General features: G+C 42.3%; 1 protein-coding gene across 1 annotated transcript; it reads right to left on the reverse strand.

The window, feature by feature from the left end:
• Window positions 1–72: 72 nt before the first annotated feature.
• Window positions 73–16,666, reverse strand: per3 (period circadian clock 3). The gene is given in 23 exon segments (XM_075460647.1): window positions 73–1,428; window positions 1,510–1,660; window positions 1,910–2,096; window positions 2,381–2,567; window positions 2,675–3,534; window positions 3,636–3,887; window positions 4,194–4,358; window positions 4,445–4,584; window positions 4,677–4,788; window positions 4,894–5,002; window positions 5,100–5,228; window positions 5,510–5,618; window positions 5,781–5,937; window positions 6,203–6,309; window positions 6,412–6,490; window positions 6,664–6,812; window positions 7,060–7,111; window positions 7,476–7,674; window positions 8,003–8,121; window positions 8,242–8,402; window positions 9,051–9,216; window positions 9,219–9,472; window positions 16,524–16,666. Coding segments are annotated over 22 exon segments (3,786 nt in total). The 5' UTR covers window positions 9,292–9,472; window positions 16,524–16,666; the 3' UTR covers window positions 73–1,305.
• Window positions 16,667–18,097: the final 1,431 nt, after the last annotated feature.

Genomic DNA, 18,097 nt, shown 5'->3' on the forward strand with positions numbered 1-18,097 from the left:
TCTGCGATAGTTCATTTCAGTTCAGCAGTTCGGTGATGTTGTGCTAGTCAGATAATTACGACAACATACAACTGAAGTCATAGGTCATTTAATCATTCCTTTGTGTCACAAACAAACAGTCCCTGAATTCAAGACAAATGGCTTTTTATACACTTGGTGAAGTTTGTGTACATTTTATATAAAATACACAGTACTGCAATATACTTTCAATCTAAAAACGGTAGAAAACCTGGTCTGTCTTTCACTGTTAGACAAGTGTATCGAAAGAAGCAGCTTGCACACTCGGTCACTCCCAAGCTCACCTGCAATTCAACCGCAGTACAAGAAGGAGAGCGACAACATTCATGGAACGACAGTGAGTTTGGCAGTTCCTCCCCGTCTCTCCCTTTATACACACGCAAACAGACAGCTACACGGTCCGACAAGAAATTCAGTGAGTAAACGTGAAAATCTGTTGATATCTTGGGCTACACTTACTACAGGGTGAAGACCAAGCAAGATACCGGGTGCTGAGAGGATTGGATATGGGGTTTTGAGCAAGGGGCTGGACTTTTAGGGGTGATTTAAGTTTGAAACGATCGTCTGGTTTGCTGTTGTTGTGAAATAACATTTAAAAAAAAAAAAAAAAAAAAAAAAAGGATGCTCTGGACAAGAAGAAACCAAACTATGGAATAAGAGCGCAGTGAACTCCAATAACAACTTACAAGATTTAAATCTAGACATTATAAACAACAAAAGTGTCTTTGTCTTAGTGCTGCCTGCCCCCCCCCAAAGAAAAAAAAAACAAAACACAGACTGTACAATCTGTACACCACATTATTTGAAAAGAGTCTTGCGTGTGTCCTGAAACTCAAACTGGGCCAGCACCTCTCACCCAGTCACACACTAACTACACAGCTAGTACAGGTGTTTACACAGTCATGTTGTGGGGCAGCAACTTTGGGACCTTTTTCAATTATTGAGCAATTGAAGGCTCATAGCGCCAAAGGATCTGAAAAGTCTTAAATATGACATACATCCCTCCAAGGGCTCTATAAACATGAAAATAAAAGATGTATAATATCAATGGTCCAGTAAAGACAGTCACAGCAGTCTGACCAAGAAATAACGCCAGTAACATGCCCGTCTTTTGCCTCCACTGCTCCTTAGGGCCTGGTCCACCTCTGTTGCCTTTACAAAAATGCCTTAGCACAGGGATCCACTCCTCTGGACTGGTCAGAAGAGATGAATGGTGGGTGTTATTTGAGTTACTGACAAGGCTGGTTAACCGTGAGATGCGTTGTGGCTGTTTGTGTTTGAGGTCTCTTAAGTGCCAGCCAAAGATCCAGTGGAGTCCAGCTGAGGGCTCTCCACTGGTGATGAACTGTCTGGGGCAGGTGGGTGAGGGGACTGGGCCACACCAGCACTTGAGTTGCAGCTCACACAACCCTGAGAGATAAAGAAATGTTTTTAATGAGAAATGGTGCCATCACAAGGAGGAAAATGACCATTTTAAGGTCCCTGTGGTACCTGTGTGTCTATTTCCCGTGGGACGGTATGCCGCCGGATCCAAGGATGGACCACAGCAAGCTCCTGTCTCTGCTCCTGGCTGAACCAGGGCTGATGGGGTTGAAGCGCTCGAAGCTTCTCTCTGTCTTCTGCCAACACCTCACTCTGGTCCCTGGGGATAAAGCAAGTAAGGACACGGGACAAAGAGTTTACAGATGTGGGAACGACGGAGATAGAAAATAGAACATACTCTGGCAACCTAAACACAAGGCTGTCATTATTCAGATGGTTCGAAACATCTGCTTCGACATCTCTCTCATGAAAGCAGGTGCTTCCACACATCTATCAAAAGGTTTTGTCTAAAGTAATTTAGTCTTTTAGAATCATAAGTGGCATAGAAACAGGGAGTGGGAATTCATACCTGGTGCGAACCTGGTACGTCATCATGACATGCTCGGGTGTGTGCTGGATAATGCTCCACAGGGAATTCTCCACCCGAGCGTCGAAGCTGTGTGGGTGCTGTTCCTGGGCCTCTTGGCTCTTGCGAGCTTTGCGTGATGTGTCTGATGAATCATTGCTGGCAAAGTACTTGCTGCTGTTGCTACTGCCTGTAACCAGGGACAACTCTGCATCACTTACTTTTCATCTTGCTGTTAAACCTCACTTCAATGCCTTGGCTGCATTCGTCAGTTGCTTTATTATTTTGCAATATGAGAAAAAATAGAAGAGGAGTGCACTTGAGAAATGAGAAATATCTCCCTTGCAGTAGGGACAAAATGAAAGACAGGCAAACTATATCAACTCCAGTCTTGTTTCACAAATGTACTGATCAAAGAAGGATGTTTGTATGGGGCACCTTAAATGTAGTGTTGAGTGTGTTTTCCTTTATTACCGGTGTGTGAGGTAGATGTTCCATTGGAGCCAGATCCCGACCCCAATGAACCTCCAGACTCTCCTGATCCAGAACCCGAAGCATTGGAGCCAGTCCCTGACCTGGCATCCTCCTGTAGCAGCAAGTCAAGCAACTCACTGGATGTTGACTGGGCATCATGATTACCAGAATCACAGGGGGCATCAACCTGACCAAGACAAAGACTTACAAGTTAGATTTAAACCCACCAATTATAATGTGAATAGAGTATTTTAACATGCACTGGCTATGTATGATGGGCAATATCAGCCTAACCTCATTGGTGTGTTGTTCATGGAGGCTTTCAGCGTGGTTGTGTCCAGTGCTGCTCTGCCTCTCACTCGGCTTGGGAAGTTCCTCTTGTAGCAGGTTGAGTTGAAGAGGGGAACTCGAACGAGAGCTGGAGAATAAAGCCCGAGGCTCAGCTGCTTCCTCTTCATCCCCTACAGAAGAGCTAGCTCGTGGTGAGCAGAGAAGAAGGCCAGGGGATGTCTGTATGTGAGGGCCAGGCTGGGCCTGGTACTGGGGCTGTGGGAAGGAGGCACTGCCAGGTGCATAGCCAGTCATGTTGATGGGTGCTTGGGGCACAATCGACGGAACGGCCGGCGGGTAAATGGATGGGAAACCTGGAGTGAAAGTTGGATAGTTGGGCAGGACGACAGCCATGACAGGAGCCACGTAAGGGTTAAAGCTCTGGGTCGAGGCCACTGGCTGCAGGTTGTGAAAATTCTGGATATTCTGCAGATTTTGAATGGGCTCCATCTGGAGCGGTTGCATGCCTGGCTGGCTCTGACCAGATTGCATGATGTTAAAGCTGTAGTTGAGTTGGTCAGGAGGCTGCAGCATCATAGGAGTTGCTCCAAGAGTCTGTTGTGGTCTGGGGGGTTGCTCCATGCCAGGCTTTCCTGTGACAGGAAGGAACGACACCTGGAGTGGGGACGTTTGACTAAGGGATGCTCGCATCTGGGGCTGCGATGATTCCGAGGAGGGCCAGGAGGAGTTAGGAACACGGCAAGGGGGCGCCGCTGGGGAAGCATAGCTGTCTGAAGAACCCGGGGGCTTGGGTCGCTTGCATCTTGGCTTTCCTCTTCGAGAGCGATTCCAACCTTTAGTATTCAACTGACGTGGGTAGTCTCCTGTGCAGGGACAGATGCAGACCACAGATGAGTCCAAATAAACTTTACTTTCAAGTAAGTTTATTTAACAAAAATGCCTTTCTACACAAATATGCACAGACCTGGTTGGTGGGAGTGATCCATTGAGCTGTTGTCCAGCTGCAGATAGGAGCTGTAAGGGCTCTGAAGGATGCAATGGCGGAACCGATCCACATATTGTTGTTCTTCCTTCTGGGTGTGGGCCGACAGCACCTCTTTGGTGAGACCTAAAAATCTTCGCTCTTCTGTGGTGGGGCTTGGGGCTGGACGGACAGGGGTTGTAGCAGCATCAGCAGGCTCACTGCCCATCGGGGTATCCTCCAGAGCTGTGGCCTCTGTGACGTGACATGACATGAGGATAATAATTCAGCAAAATAAACAGCTAAGCTTTTCCCCTGTATAAAACAAAAAAATAAAGGAAAAAAACAATGTGACCAAAGCTTTTTTTAAAACTTCAGAAAATGTTGAACTATGTTGAAAATTGGCAGGTTACCATATATACCTCTCTACAGAGTCTACAAGTTCACATTTGATAGTCTCTTACTGTGAGATCTACAGAAAAAAAAAAAATGCAGAAAACCATCTGAGCAGCTCCCATGATCTGATCACTGATTTGAACAAACTGAAAGTTTGTTATATACCTGACTCAGGCTGCGGCACATGGACGATGGTGCTGCTGTATGAACACTGGCTAGTGACCGAGACAACACTCATGGCCATAGTGGACATGGTGATGTCTGTTAGAGGGGCCCCGACAACAGCGGCAGCTCTAGGGCCCACTGACACCTCACTGTCCAACACAATCACTGGAAAGTGAGGTGAAATAGAGTTAAAAGAGGCTGAAGTGATTTGTTTAATCAGGTAATATGACATCTTAAGTGTGTGTCTTTACCATTTGAACTGGCCGGACCGGCATCAGTGGCACCCGCAGGCTTGTCATCTTCTGAGGTAGAGGATGAGGAAGAAGAGGTGGCCAAAGAACGGGATTCGCTCTTCCGCTTCAGGGCTGGACCAGCACAGCCCTCCAGATATCTGGAACACACAACGGTCCCAAACACAGTCACAAAGACAGACAGCTGCACAAAGTCCAACACTAGTATAGTGGCGATGCTACCATGTCACACCGAAAGATATTGTCCACACAGTTGATTTGCTGATAGGAGGGAATGTGCGTTTGCTTCCTGCTTTCTTGGTTTTCTTTGACCTCGGGCTTGGCGGCTGAGGGAGGCAGAGGTGCTGCAGAAACAAAGGGGCCATTTTAGTCATTACGTTAAACATTAAATATCTGCCAACATAAAGACAGATGTTTTCACAGCGTTTGTTCTATCTAACATGCTTCACCTGTTGTACGTTTGCCATGAGAAGTAGTTACGCGGCTGGAATCCTGATGTGGCTGCTGACCCCAACACTGCGCTCTGTTTACATCAGCACAGATCTGCTGCAAGGTCATCTGCAAACGCATACACACACGATGTATAAGATTAATCATTTTTAGCAGTGGAGTAGAGGATATACATCTGAGCGGTGGGTTTATTGTGACGTCTCACCGGCTCTCGGTGTGAATCCTCCCACAGGTTGCCATTACTGTCACTCGAGGAGGCAATGCTGATGTAGTGCTCATGAGAGCCGTTACTTCCCAAACTACCATAACCACTGGAGCCATTGTTGTGGACCGGCTGTGGAGGAGAGACACAAAGAAAAAAAATTTGTAGACAATTATGTACACAAAGAAAAAAAAGAATTTTTTTTAAGTTGGCTTAAAGATTGTGAAAAACTAAGTGCATCCCACAAAATTGATTGATTGTATTTGTTTTTACATATTTGGACAGCTGTTTAAAGCATTTGAGCAATGCATAAAAGCTTAAAAACACAAGTGAAGGGCTTTCCCTGCTTTCATTTTTGATTTAACTGTAGAGGTAAATAGTTGTGCACATCTTTTGATCACTGAAATAATCACCTGCAGGAAAAGCTTATAGATCTTTGCTTGGAGATCTTTTATTTCCTCATGAGTGACCGGAAAATCCTCCCTTGTCCACGCAGCAAACACATCCTCATTTAGAGGACTCCTACAGAAAACGACACCAGCACACTGATGTTATCTTTATTATCAGATCATTCAATTGAATAACTTCTCTTGGAAATAAGAGCGTTCACCACCCTTAAAGAAAACGGGGGAGAAACTTGATGCACTTGTTTGTCTTTATATAGGTTATGCTTTGGCCACTTACGTCCTGACTTTGTGCCGCCCGATGATGAAGGCCACCTTACGACTCCATGGGTTAATAAAGCTTGACCAGCTGGTGTCCAAGGTGATATAGTCTCCATTTTGGCAGCGCAGACGCACCGGAGAGTGCTCAAATGGAGACTGGCCGGCATACTTCAATACTATGGAAAGCATGAAGGGACAAAACATTAAAAACACCTGCCTCTCAAAGCTTATTTCATTGATTGTTTCGATAGGTCTGGTGTCTATTATATCACATAATAATATATCTAAAAAAAAAAAAAAAAAAAAAAAAAAAAAATAGTTGGAACACTCTAAATATAAAAAAATACAATAATTTAAGAATAATTAAACTAGATTTCAATTGAAAATAGCACAAATCGTAAAACCACATTCTGCTTGTATTCATATTCCTTAAAAGCTCACCTTTCCTGTGCATAGACAGCATGAGGGGACGGTCTTCTGGGTGAATGCAGGTCAGCAATGATGTGCCAATCAGGTCCTGAGGAAGGTATCCGAGCAAAGGCACAGCTCTGTAGATGGGCATCAACGGATTAGGTTTGTGAGAACACCGTCATGTTTCATCAAAGCATTATTTAAATTAGAACTGCTAACGTGTTTCTGAGTGTACCGACCTGTCATCAACTTCCAAGAACACACAGCCGGGGGAGTGTGTTGTGGTGAAAATGCGCTTCTCCATAGGGATCCGAGGTGCTGCAGAAAGAAGCAAGAATAAGAACAATGCAGCACTTTTGACCCAATGCCTCTGCATATCGACAAATGCATACATATTTTGGTATTGCAAAATCCCAAAAGTTGTGCATCCTTTTACTATTTACTGGACAAAGCGCCGTGTGTTGTGTGCCGTTTGTGGTCGTTTTTTTTACCTTCATATCCAGAGATGATGCGTTCAGCCAGTGCCAGGCAGCATGGTTCCTCATCCTCCCCACTGCTCCCAGTTCCCTGAACCCTCAGCATGTAAGGAGTGACTCGAAACGGATTGTATCGCATCTCCCCCTCACGATCCTTCCCGCCCCTGAAACATTTTCACTTCTGTTACAACCCAAGCTGGAAAAATCTGCATATTGTTTTCAAAAGTTTCAAAATATGCTGAACTACACTTCTCATCATATCAATCTACTTGTTCCAAGTTTTTAGCCTGAAACTATGAGCCTTCTATTGTTTATGTCTGTTTCATATATAGTGACTTAATTACTAAGTAGAGATAGTTACATGTGGGTTATTTTTAAATCTTAGCTATAATAATTATGCAAAATGCTGACCTGATTCTGCAGAAGAAGGACTTGACCTGGGCACTATCGAAGAGAACTCCAGCTAAGAAAAAGAGAGAGCAGAGATATGTGAATCATCTTCTTAATAGAATGATGTCTAAACTAATTCAAATTTAGACAAACAACTTGGTGTAAAAGAAGCTGTTCAGTCAAACACAAATGATGATGATGATCCATTCGCATTTGACCTACAAAAATGTAATTAAAGACAAACTGAAAAAGAAATCTTAAGTAAAATGAAAGAGGACAGTTGTGTTTTTTGGAGGAGGGGGTGAGGTTTCTACAGAATCGATGTACGTCATTTTGAGTTGCGCTGTTTAGTTTCTTCATATTCACAATAAAAACAAGAGAATTTAAGTGTAACATCATTCTGACCATATATTCTTACATACATACTGTAATCATACCTTTGTGTGAGTTGCTCCATGGTGGCAAATGCGGCTGTGCCGTGTGCGAGTAAAAGACGGTAACATCTTGGTGAAAGAGAAGCTCCACAAACTTTGCGGACTCCAGAAACCTCCTCTTGCAGCTCATGATGCTGGGGGCCTGATCCGATGCGTACAGCACGCGGCCGCTTGACAGCGAGAAAACCACCACGAAGGAATCCTACGCCAAGACACAGAGAGACGTACGCACGCACGTGTAGAGAGATGCTCACACAGGCGAGCCAAGTCACAGACACATGCAGAAGCAGTAAAGACACACACACTCATACACCTGCTCAGGGGCTTGAGGCACAAATAAATGCACTTGTGTGCACGTGGAAGACTGGCGACAAACACTACGGAGCACTAAATTACCTTTAAACACAATGAATACTCAGTAGGTAAATGTGCATGTGCAGGGTTAAGAAAGCGACAATGGCTCCGGTTCCTGTGCGTTGTGCATGAACGTGTGTGTGTGTGTATGTGTGTGTGTGTGTGTCTGCTCATACCGTATTTTTAAGGGTGTGCTCAGAGGTGACCCTCTCCAGCTCTTCAAGAGTGCAAACAGTGGCATCTCTCCTCTCATCCTGCCCATTTCGCATTAGCAGTTTGTAGTATTCACTGTTGGCTACAAATGAAAACACAGACGCAGCTCAGAAAAAAAATAAAAAATACAGAATCTTATTTGGGCTCAAAGAAAAATCTAGTCTCATTAACTATCTAACTATTGTTTGGTCAGCCAGATTACCTTGCACCTGCTTGACACAGTTGAGGGCATAATGTAAGGCCTCCACAGTGCTGGCTTTGCTGCGGCTCCGTTTGTCTGAGGGGAGCCTCTTTTTCATCTCAGCCACTGTGACTATCAACTCTCTGTGGGTCTGCCCTCTGCCACCATCTACACGTTCACTGCTAAACACACAATAACAGACACCAGAGAAAAAAAAAAGGGTTATTACGTCAGACATTGAAAAGACACAAAACACAGTAGATTGGGCTGCCAGGTCTCAAAGGTTCTCCCTAGTTTCAGTGTATGCTCTTGAAGCAGATTTTTGTCAGTTTCCGTTAATATACTGCTTTACTGCACAGCTAGTCATTTTGTCATAGTATCGCCATCTCGGATTGTGGCGCAGATGTGAAAGGGACCATTTTCAAAACTTTTCCTTAAGTGATTTGAGATTTCCAGCATCATCTGCTTTAAGCATTAATGAGCACTGTGGTCAGCAAACACGGTCGTATTTACTTGAAACGATGAAAGATCAAGTTCAAATTATCAATATTTAATGTTCCTCACAGCTTAATGATCCACTGCCTTGTTCAACTTTGACCCACTCAACTTTGTGCAGCAATGTAAGAAAAGCAACAACAGACGCGCTGGTTACTAAATAAACAGCAATCTGGTTAAAGCAACCGTTCGATGCAGCCAATGCATTTTGCTCCATTGGAGATATATATATATATATATATATTTTTAGAGAAAACTGTCGTGTACTAAGATCTTAGATATTACTTTGCTGGGTTTATTATTGTTTATACGTAGCCAAAGCTCAGGTCAAGTACCTCTTGGTAGAAGTTGAGGTGGATTCTATGATGCTCCCAGGGCTATGATTAGCAGAGGAAGAAAGATCAGGAGAACCGCTGGTCATCTCCTCATCGTCTTGCCCCACTTCTCCTCCTGAAGTTCCGCTCTCTTCTCCCCCGAGACACCCGGACTGCTCGTGTCCATCCTGGTGCCCTGACAACACCCCCTCTTCCCCTTCACCTTCTGTTGTGGGTGACAGCAATGCTGGATCTTCCCCATTTGGACCACTGCCACCTCCTGGCATCACTGGTCTTTGGTCACACATTAATAGCATTTTGTCCAGTTAAAGTTGCAAGTAAGGGTCTTCATAAGTTCAGCAGAGGGAATGGTTTCCATATGGGGACAATACATGAACATGAACTCAGTGCTGAATCTGGGATGCAATGATCTGTCTTGAGCACTGCGGGGTAGAGGGAAATAAAAGCAGATACCAAGAAATTGCATCAGAACAAAGTTTGCAAAACTGATTTACAGCATAGAAGAACTGGCGGCTTGTTGAGATCAACCAGCTAATTTCTATGGTAATATGTTAGCTGTAGATCTCTCTGCCTATGAACATATCCGAGGTAGGTGGGGCTGCATTAAAAGATCAATAAAATCATAAAAACATATTTTCCTAAAAATGTTTTAAAGCAATACAATGTTAGCCTAGAAATCTAGACGCCCCTAGCGGCCGCAAATGGAATTTGCTCCGGGGCTAGTCTAGTCACTTGTGGTCGTTTTGCGAGGTTCCAAATCAAAACTTAATCGAGCCAATCAAATCGTGAGGAGCGGGGTCAGAGGCCGGGCTACCTAGTGACGACAGAGGTGCGATGTTTCAGTGTGTAGTTCCAGAGAGAGGTAAAAAAAAAAAAAAAAAAAAAGTCCCAGAGAGAGGTAAACAATGGCTGCGCCCGGCGAACAGGCTTATATAACAGCTATATTGCCTTCCATTAGCTAGATCTCTTTAGATTTATAGGGAAACGAAGTAAACTTACATCTGAGAGCAATCCCCAGTCAATTGCGAGCATGATGTACCTAACGGCAAAACCGGAAGTGCGTTGCTCACTGCGGCTAGCTTTAGTAGCGACAAATTCGTGGGAACAAAATTGTAAATAGCTGGTATTTTGTCAGATTTTCAACACCTTGGGAGTCTAAATGACTACTTTCTCGCCTGAAAATGTTTCAAATGTTGCTAAAGTTATATATTTACAGAGTTTATAGCTTAAGAGTAATCAGCTTTTCAGGCCATAGACTACAAACCACGATGTACATTCCGTTGCATTGACTACATAAAACTTCTTCATCGCGCTGATTGGTTGTTGCGCCATCCTATTGCGTGGCGTTAAACTTGACAGACAGCCGTTTATCCCGCCCACACTGCTATCCAGCGTCACTAGACCACAGCCATTATAACTAACAGCCTTGCCACTCTCTATTAAGCCCCATTGTACCGGCTTTTTGGCTGCAGTTCCACCAGAATTCCACTGGGGGCGTCGGTGGAGACCAGAATGAATGGGGCCCAATGGAGCTAGATGCTACAAATGGTCAGTTTCACCTAAGTCTCCTCAAGAGCGCTCAGATTTGAATGTAGTTTCTGAGAGCTCAACATGGGTTTCAAGTCAAAAATCTACTGAACGAGTACATATATCCCTTTGATTTCTTACAGGTTGGCTTCTTGTTGTCCACAACGCGCTAGCATTGTGCTAATGACAGCTGGTCGACCAGCTATGTATGACGTCATATACACTTCAAATCCTTTTTTTAAGCAAATGAGTGGCTCTAAAAATCTAAAACTCAGCCATGGGTATTTTCTAAACATCCTCTTTCGAAAACAACATTCGAATTACTAGAGAAAAAATTATATCTTGAGATAAGGGCACGATAGGGCGTATAGCTCCATAGGACTCCATTCATTCTGGTCTCCAAAATTGAGCGCCCCACGTGGAAAGAGGGTGGAACTGCAACTAAAATCGCCTCGTTGGAAACCGGAAATGCACCGTGAGTGGCGTATCTGTACTATTATAGAATCTGTGACTAGACCCCTGTACAGCTTTTTGCTGTACGGGTCTGGCTTGCTAGGCTAATACAATGTAACTTCTCAAAAAGCCCACTATGGAGCTCACCCTACAGGCTTGGAGGTAATGTACGGTTACACTGTCGTAAATACAACACCCTTTCGCTTTCACGTTTGTTGACAAACCGGCGAGGAGTCAGAAGGTGCAAGCTATGTCGACCGAGAAGGTAAGAGTAATCAAATGTACCTGGGAGCGTGAGAGGGGTCTGTTTGTTTTTGCGGTAGGTGTGCCAGAAAGCAAGTCGAAGTACTTCCGCTCAGCTCCCGGGCCGGTCCAGCAAAGTTACATAGCGCAGTTTTTCCAACTCAGACCCCCGAAGGGCATAGGAGACAGGCCAATCGTAATATTAAAACTCATTCTAGCCGCACCATTTTTTTCAAGCTGTTATTTTAAGGTAGAAATGTTACACAGTATTGCTTTAACAACAAAAGAGGTTTTAGAATTACCCAACCATCCCATCTTTATCATCTCATCTGTCTGACAGCGTTATCTGCTGATAAATGATGGCGCAAAAAGCAGGCACCTTGCTTGCTGGATACCCAAATTATTCATCTGGATGGCCATTTTTGAAGAAAGAATTCAAATAGGAAATAAAAAATGAAAGCTGCAATTAGCAGTAGCCAGTTTGTTTTAACCAAAGCTTCATAAGGAGGTCTCAGACAGATCTCTGTTGGTTGAGGGCTTATTTATAGTTATTGGGCTCCAGAATTCTGACATTATCTATTATTATGTCTCCATTGTATTTCAATCAGCAGCACATCTTTCTTTTGGCTGTGCGGTAGGCTTATTATGACACGTGTTCACAATAATCTATCTAAAAAGGCCTGATTTAAATAGCCCCAACTTTACAATTATTGGTATGACGGAACTTGTGTGTGCCACCTGAACGACACCCAATGCATCTTACTGTTTACTTTGCTCACCTTTTCGTTTGTGATGGGCAATTTAATATTTGCATGATGCGACCATTTCCCTTCTGTTTTCTTCTGCTGAGACTGGCACTATATGTGAATAGCTACACACTTTGTTTGTTGTTGTTGTTGTTGTTGTTATTCCATGTCTAACTGAGTACTTTCTCTTTCTGGCCCGATTAGCACTCTAAGTACACACCTTTTCCGATTACATAACTATTTACTGCTTTTGTGCGTTTCAATTCTGGAACTGCTCCAGAGCTGGTTGCGTAACATATATGACACAATATACTGAGAGTGGATTTTTAGGGGAATTCTCCTGAACCAGCACAGGTGAAACGCAAAGAAATATTTGGCTGGGAGCTCTGACGCCTGGTTACACGCTCACGCTGTCTTTAGGTTATAGTGGTCAGACTGTAATTGTGGCAAATGATCCAAAGCACAGCAGCAAATGCACAACAAGAAAGGCTGAAAAAGAAATAAAACCAAGAGGTTGCAATGGCCCACCCAAAGTCCAGACCTCAACCTGAATTAAAGTTTTTCAGATAACTGCTGCCGTATTCTGGCTTAGTTAGGGTCCCTGGCATGTTTCTTCTACGTTATCTGGCTTATCAGCAATCTTGGATCAGTGGATGCAGTTTGTTTTTCCTGGCCAGCCACACAGTAGCAAAAACGTTTGGATATATCAAATATACTTCACGGACGACAGCTGTTTGAACGACCCTGGCTTTGCACTCTCCCTTTAGCGGCGGCTTTGAGTAGCTTCAAGACTCAGAAAAGCATTCAGGACTGTCCTTTTATATTGCACCATATCATTTGCTTTCATGTAGACATTCATTTGAATTCTGTCTGACGCTGCGCAACACTTTGGTCCAAACATGTTGTGTTTGAATGATGCAGTCGGACCTCAATCACTCTGCCCGCTGAATTTCTCTCCAAAAGAAATAGAAAGTTGTCTTTCTAAAGGCACACTGAATGCAGAAAAAGCACAGGAGTACTTAATAACTATTGAAGAATTCCATTTATAGCCCCACCAGGCAGGGCTTAATGAATCAGTGCCATCATTACTGTTGTTCCTTACACCTTTGTTTTTATGCTCTGTCTGGCACAGAAAACTTTCATTTTGTTGTCTGAAACGTGACATGTTTCAGAAGTGTTACAAAATATAAACAAATAAAATGTCCTGCACGACAGGACAACATTTTCAGTTGGGAAAATGTGAATAAACACAATCTGCCTTCTTATCTAATCCCACTGGTCTGTTTGATTATCGCTGCTGTCTGACTCACTCACCATTCATCAACCATTTACACGTATAGGCACAATTCATCCATCAATACCTCAGAGACCACGGGGCAACTCTGACATCCCATCATTACACCCCATGAATAAAACACAGATGTGATAATTGGCTGCATAATGCCACTAACTTGTGAAAAATTACAAGCAGCTCACATATTTAAATGTTTGTAAGCCCTCCAAAAGTGGCTTTAAACCAGACCCAGAGGTTGTGTCTGCAGGAAGCTAAAGTAATAGGTTTGCTGTCCGTCTTTTCTCCCCACTCTTCTCTCGGTGACCTAAACATAAGTAATAATCTAACCCAAACTGCAGCTGCAACCACCACATACACAAGGCAGTGAGTGAGGACACTGACAAGAAATACACAGTGTGAGGCAAAAAAAACAAGAACCAGTGAATATATTCTGCATCACTCATCAGGTTGTCGCTGCAGAGTTACATAACTGTGTGTTCCAATTCAGTGTTTATAAACGAGAAATTACTCGATAGTTTAGCCCTTCACCATGACAGAATGGATAAATATCGTTGTGAACTCGTAAAACTTCCATTTCTATTCAAACCATTTTGAAGAGGTTTTTAAGAGGAGATGATTCAATTGTTTTGTCATTTTCATGGCTGTAGTTTGAAATTGGTCTGTAATTACATAGCCCTTTTTGACCTTATGCTTCTACAAAGTTCTTTCAGTGTTGTTCTTATTCACCAAGTCAAAACACACCTATCATCTGATTTGAAGCTACAGTGCAAGGTGCTGACCTAACATCAGCCTGTGTGTCTTGCCCGGAGACACTCTAGCATGAGATGAGGCTGGTGACCAAACTGACACTCCTCCACTTGAACCCTAAGTTTGTGATGCTGCTGAAGTATTATGCAGCATACAGAGAGGTGTTTTCATTCTGTAGTTAGCTCTAAATTATATAGAAACCATGGATAAGATAGCAGAAACACCAGTTTGTATGCTAAAAAAGTGAAAATGGCTTGAAAATGAGGGTAAAAGTCTTACAAAAAAAAAAAAAAAAAAAAAAAAAAAAAAAAACAACAACACAACCATGAATCATATGCCAGAAATTAAATATGCCTTTCTGAGGTGATTAAACACAAACGACTTGGCTTCGGAGAAAGAAGCACCTCTCTGGACTGTAACATAGATCTATTTTCCAGGATCGCTGCAGATCATAGCATTACAAACGTAAGCAATATAACAAATTAAGGAAACAAACATACACTATACTGCCAGAAACAAAAAAACAATATCTTTATAATAACCTTTTTTTCTGTGGTATAAATAAAAAAAGAGAAAATGGACTAAGTAGACCCATTCTTTAAACATGGTTTCCTTAGAAAAAAAAAAATGATTAGAACAATTTCTGCTGGATTGAGACCTTGTTGAGCCATTCATGTGATTACTGTAAAGTGGGCAACATTTCTGCTTAATGTCGAAGTAAAGCCCTGAGAGGATATGCCTATCCAGAGACACAGAATTTGACTATGAAATCAGAACATTATATAATACATAGTCATGGACAAGCTACATGTAAAGGAGGCCTACTTACTGCCCCGAAGTTAGCAGTTATTTCTCGAAGAAAAATACCTCTTAAAGGACCATTTCGGTCGTATCCAACATCCAGCTGTATTGCCCAATCTACCAATGATTTAGCCATAGCAAAGACGCAAAAAAATGTCATCCGACCCTGACAGTGTTGCTTGCACGGAGATTTCGGACTGACAACATAACCATGGGGGCATGGATTTATATTGTGTTTTAAACGTCTTAACGTGCAAGAATCATGCGCATGCGCAGACAAGCTAGGATTCTAGTTTCAAGTGTACAGCTAATGGGCACATGACCTTACATCTTACATGGTCCATAATGTATGAATTGAAAAAATAAAATGCTGGAATACGTTTCTGTTGGCAAAATTCAAGTTTTTGTGAGGGATATGCGCTTGCTCGACGGATGGACTTGTTTGGACTACCAGAAGACGGGGATGTAAACAAAACGGTGTGTGGCTGCAAGCACTCACACAATGTTTTAAACACCTTTTCACTAGTTTTGGGTCATACACACTACAGTATAGTGTTGTAAGGTGTCTGTCCATTTTGCATATTTTTGGGGTGATTTTTGGAGCACGTTAAGACGTTTAAAACACAATATAAATCCATGCCCCCATGGCTATGTTGTCAGTCCGAAATCTCCGTGCAAGCATCACTGTCAGGGTCGGATGACATTTTTTTGCCTCTTTGCTATGGCTAAATCATGGGTAGATTGGGCAATACAGCTGGATGTTGTAAACGACCGAAATGGTCCTTTAAGATTAAGATTATGAGTTTACTGACTTCTGACTAAGACCATAAATTTATGGTACAGGCATATCAAGCAAACAGAGACCAATACCCCATATATATGCATTCTGCTTTCATTTCACATGTAAAATTAAACACATTTCCAGACTCCAACAACTAATGAACCACAACTCCACATTACAACCGTGACTCTCAATTGAGGGTTCAGTACTCCCTCGTAATGAACCCACTGACCTCAAATCTCAGTAACCACTGCACGCCTCTTTTGAAGACGTCCAGGGAGGCAGCTGCTAATCCACCTCAGCAACGTAAACCACAGTCGTCATTCTTTTGATGTTACGGTGTTCCAGTTTAAATGGAAAGAACAGTCCCACACTACAATGTAAATATAAAATTCTGGCTCCGACATAACTTTAAGGTCAGGAGCAGTTAAATTAACAGATGCTTCAAACATTGTGGTGTAACCTCAACTGATATAAAAAGATTCATTGCTGGCTACAGCGTATGTTGGCGGCACTTTAGTGATGAATTTTCAGAATTGCAGGCAAGCATCAGCTAATCCATGTTACTGATACACTAACCAACCCAGCTTACCTTGTTAGCTGCAGTCTCCGGCAGACATGTTATTTAGCTAACACGTTAGCAATAGACACAATGGACACCAGCGTCAGACTTTCAAGTTAAATATCCAATTAAAGATGCATATTGTATACTCACAAATTTATTTTAGGCTTTCAACAACCAAAACAACGATTACATTTAATTTGTTTACATCTACTGTTCACTCTGGCTGGGGCTGCGGGTGAGGTAGTTAGCTAGCTTCTCCAGTTAGCTGACTCTCGAACGACACCTCGAATCTGTTATCTTATCATTAAATATTTACCTTTTCCAATCCAAGCGGGTGTTAGCTTTGGTCCCCAAAAGTGATTTTCTTATTTGAGTTATTTCTCAGTCACGCAGCCAAGACGTCATCCAATCCTAACTGCTTGACAGATTTGTGCAACGTGAGCACGGCGTAGCAAAACCCTACCTATTCTATGATGATTGGACGGACTAAATTGGCATCTATGACTCGATTGGACGGAGTGCAAAATAATGGGCGTGTCTAAAACTACCCTTGTCATGTGCTTGCTGGCGGTTCACGTGGATAGCCATGTTACACAACAGGGAAAACAAGTAGGGACCAGACTGCACAAGCTCACCGACTATGCATTTGGAATCGATTTTAAATTAATACGTAGTTTAAAAAAAAAATGTTTTAAATAATAATAATAATAATGATAATAATAATAATTAATTAAGAAAAAATGTGTAATATATATATGTAAAATATCCATTATACAAAAATTAGAACCTTTGAATGAGCTCCAATTCTTTCATTCAAATGTATTAACCAAATTATCATAACCTTTTCTGTAAGAAAAATCCTTTGTTTGAAAAAATGAAGCCTTTCAAACGCCCTCAGGGCTTTACTTTACGACATTAAGCAGAAATGTTGCCCACTTTACAGTAATCACATGTATGGCTCAACAAGCTCTCAATCCAGCAGAAATGGTTCTAATCTTGACATGTTTTTTTTTTTAAGGAAACCATGTTTAAACGCCTGTTAAACTATTACTTATTACAAATAGTCATCAAGCTGAATATCAGTCGATACCAATGTTAGGCCGCTATATCTGTGCATCCCTATTACATGTGTATTAGAATAAATACTTTAGCTCATCAATTAAAGGCCAATGCCCTTATGTGGGGAGGAAGACCTTTATTAGAGGAAGGTCTTTAATCCAATTAGTTACTCTTTCTTCTAATTCTTGTTGTTATCAGTATGATTTGTAATGCTAATCCCTAGTCCCTTGTTGTATTAGCATTATTTTGATGCCTCAAAATAAAATCTGCAACCATGCACAGATGCCCTTCCAACTAGAAAACCATTCAGTACTTTAGGAATTCCTACAATGTCCGAAAGATCTACAAAATTACTTTTTTTATTCCATTTCGGAATTTGCAAACTGAAAACGTTATGTTGTCATCTTTAACCAACACCAGCATTGAAAAGGAAGCTGTGCAGTGTTAAATGGGCATGCATAGTGTCTGTTAACAGCCACTGATGACATACAGGCAGACCATCTTGCGTCCTCCCTGAAATTATTAGTCTCATTCTGTCACATTAATTACGTGTAAATAGTCCATAAAAGTGGATTTAAAACTGCAAAAAAATAAATGTTCCCCGTTTATGTTGAACACTGGGGGCATCGTCTTCATATCAACTGAACTACAGAAGTATGTGGAGACAATACATTAAAGCTGCAGTCTGCAACTCTTTTTCAAGCATAATGCCTGGAACTGTCCGGGGATTCTGAAAGTAGTACATTAAATACCCCAATACAAAAAAAAAAAGAGTTCTCTAGGTCCCCTATATGTCCCGCTAGGTCCCTCCAAAGCCAGCAGGTTTGTTTA

Source organism: Odontesthes bonariensis, chromosome 3 (genome assembly GCF_027942865.1).
Source record: "Odontesthes bonariensis isolate fOdoBon6 chromosome 3, fOdoBon6.hap1, whole genome shotgun sequence".
NCBI classification, from domain to species: domain Eukaryota; kingdom Metazoa; phylum Chordata; class Actinopteri; order Atheriniformes; family Atherinopsidae; genus Odontesthes; species Odontesthes bonariensis.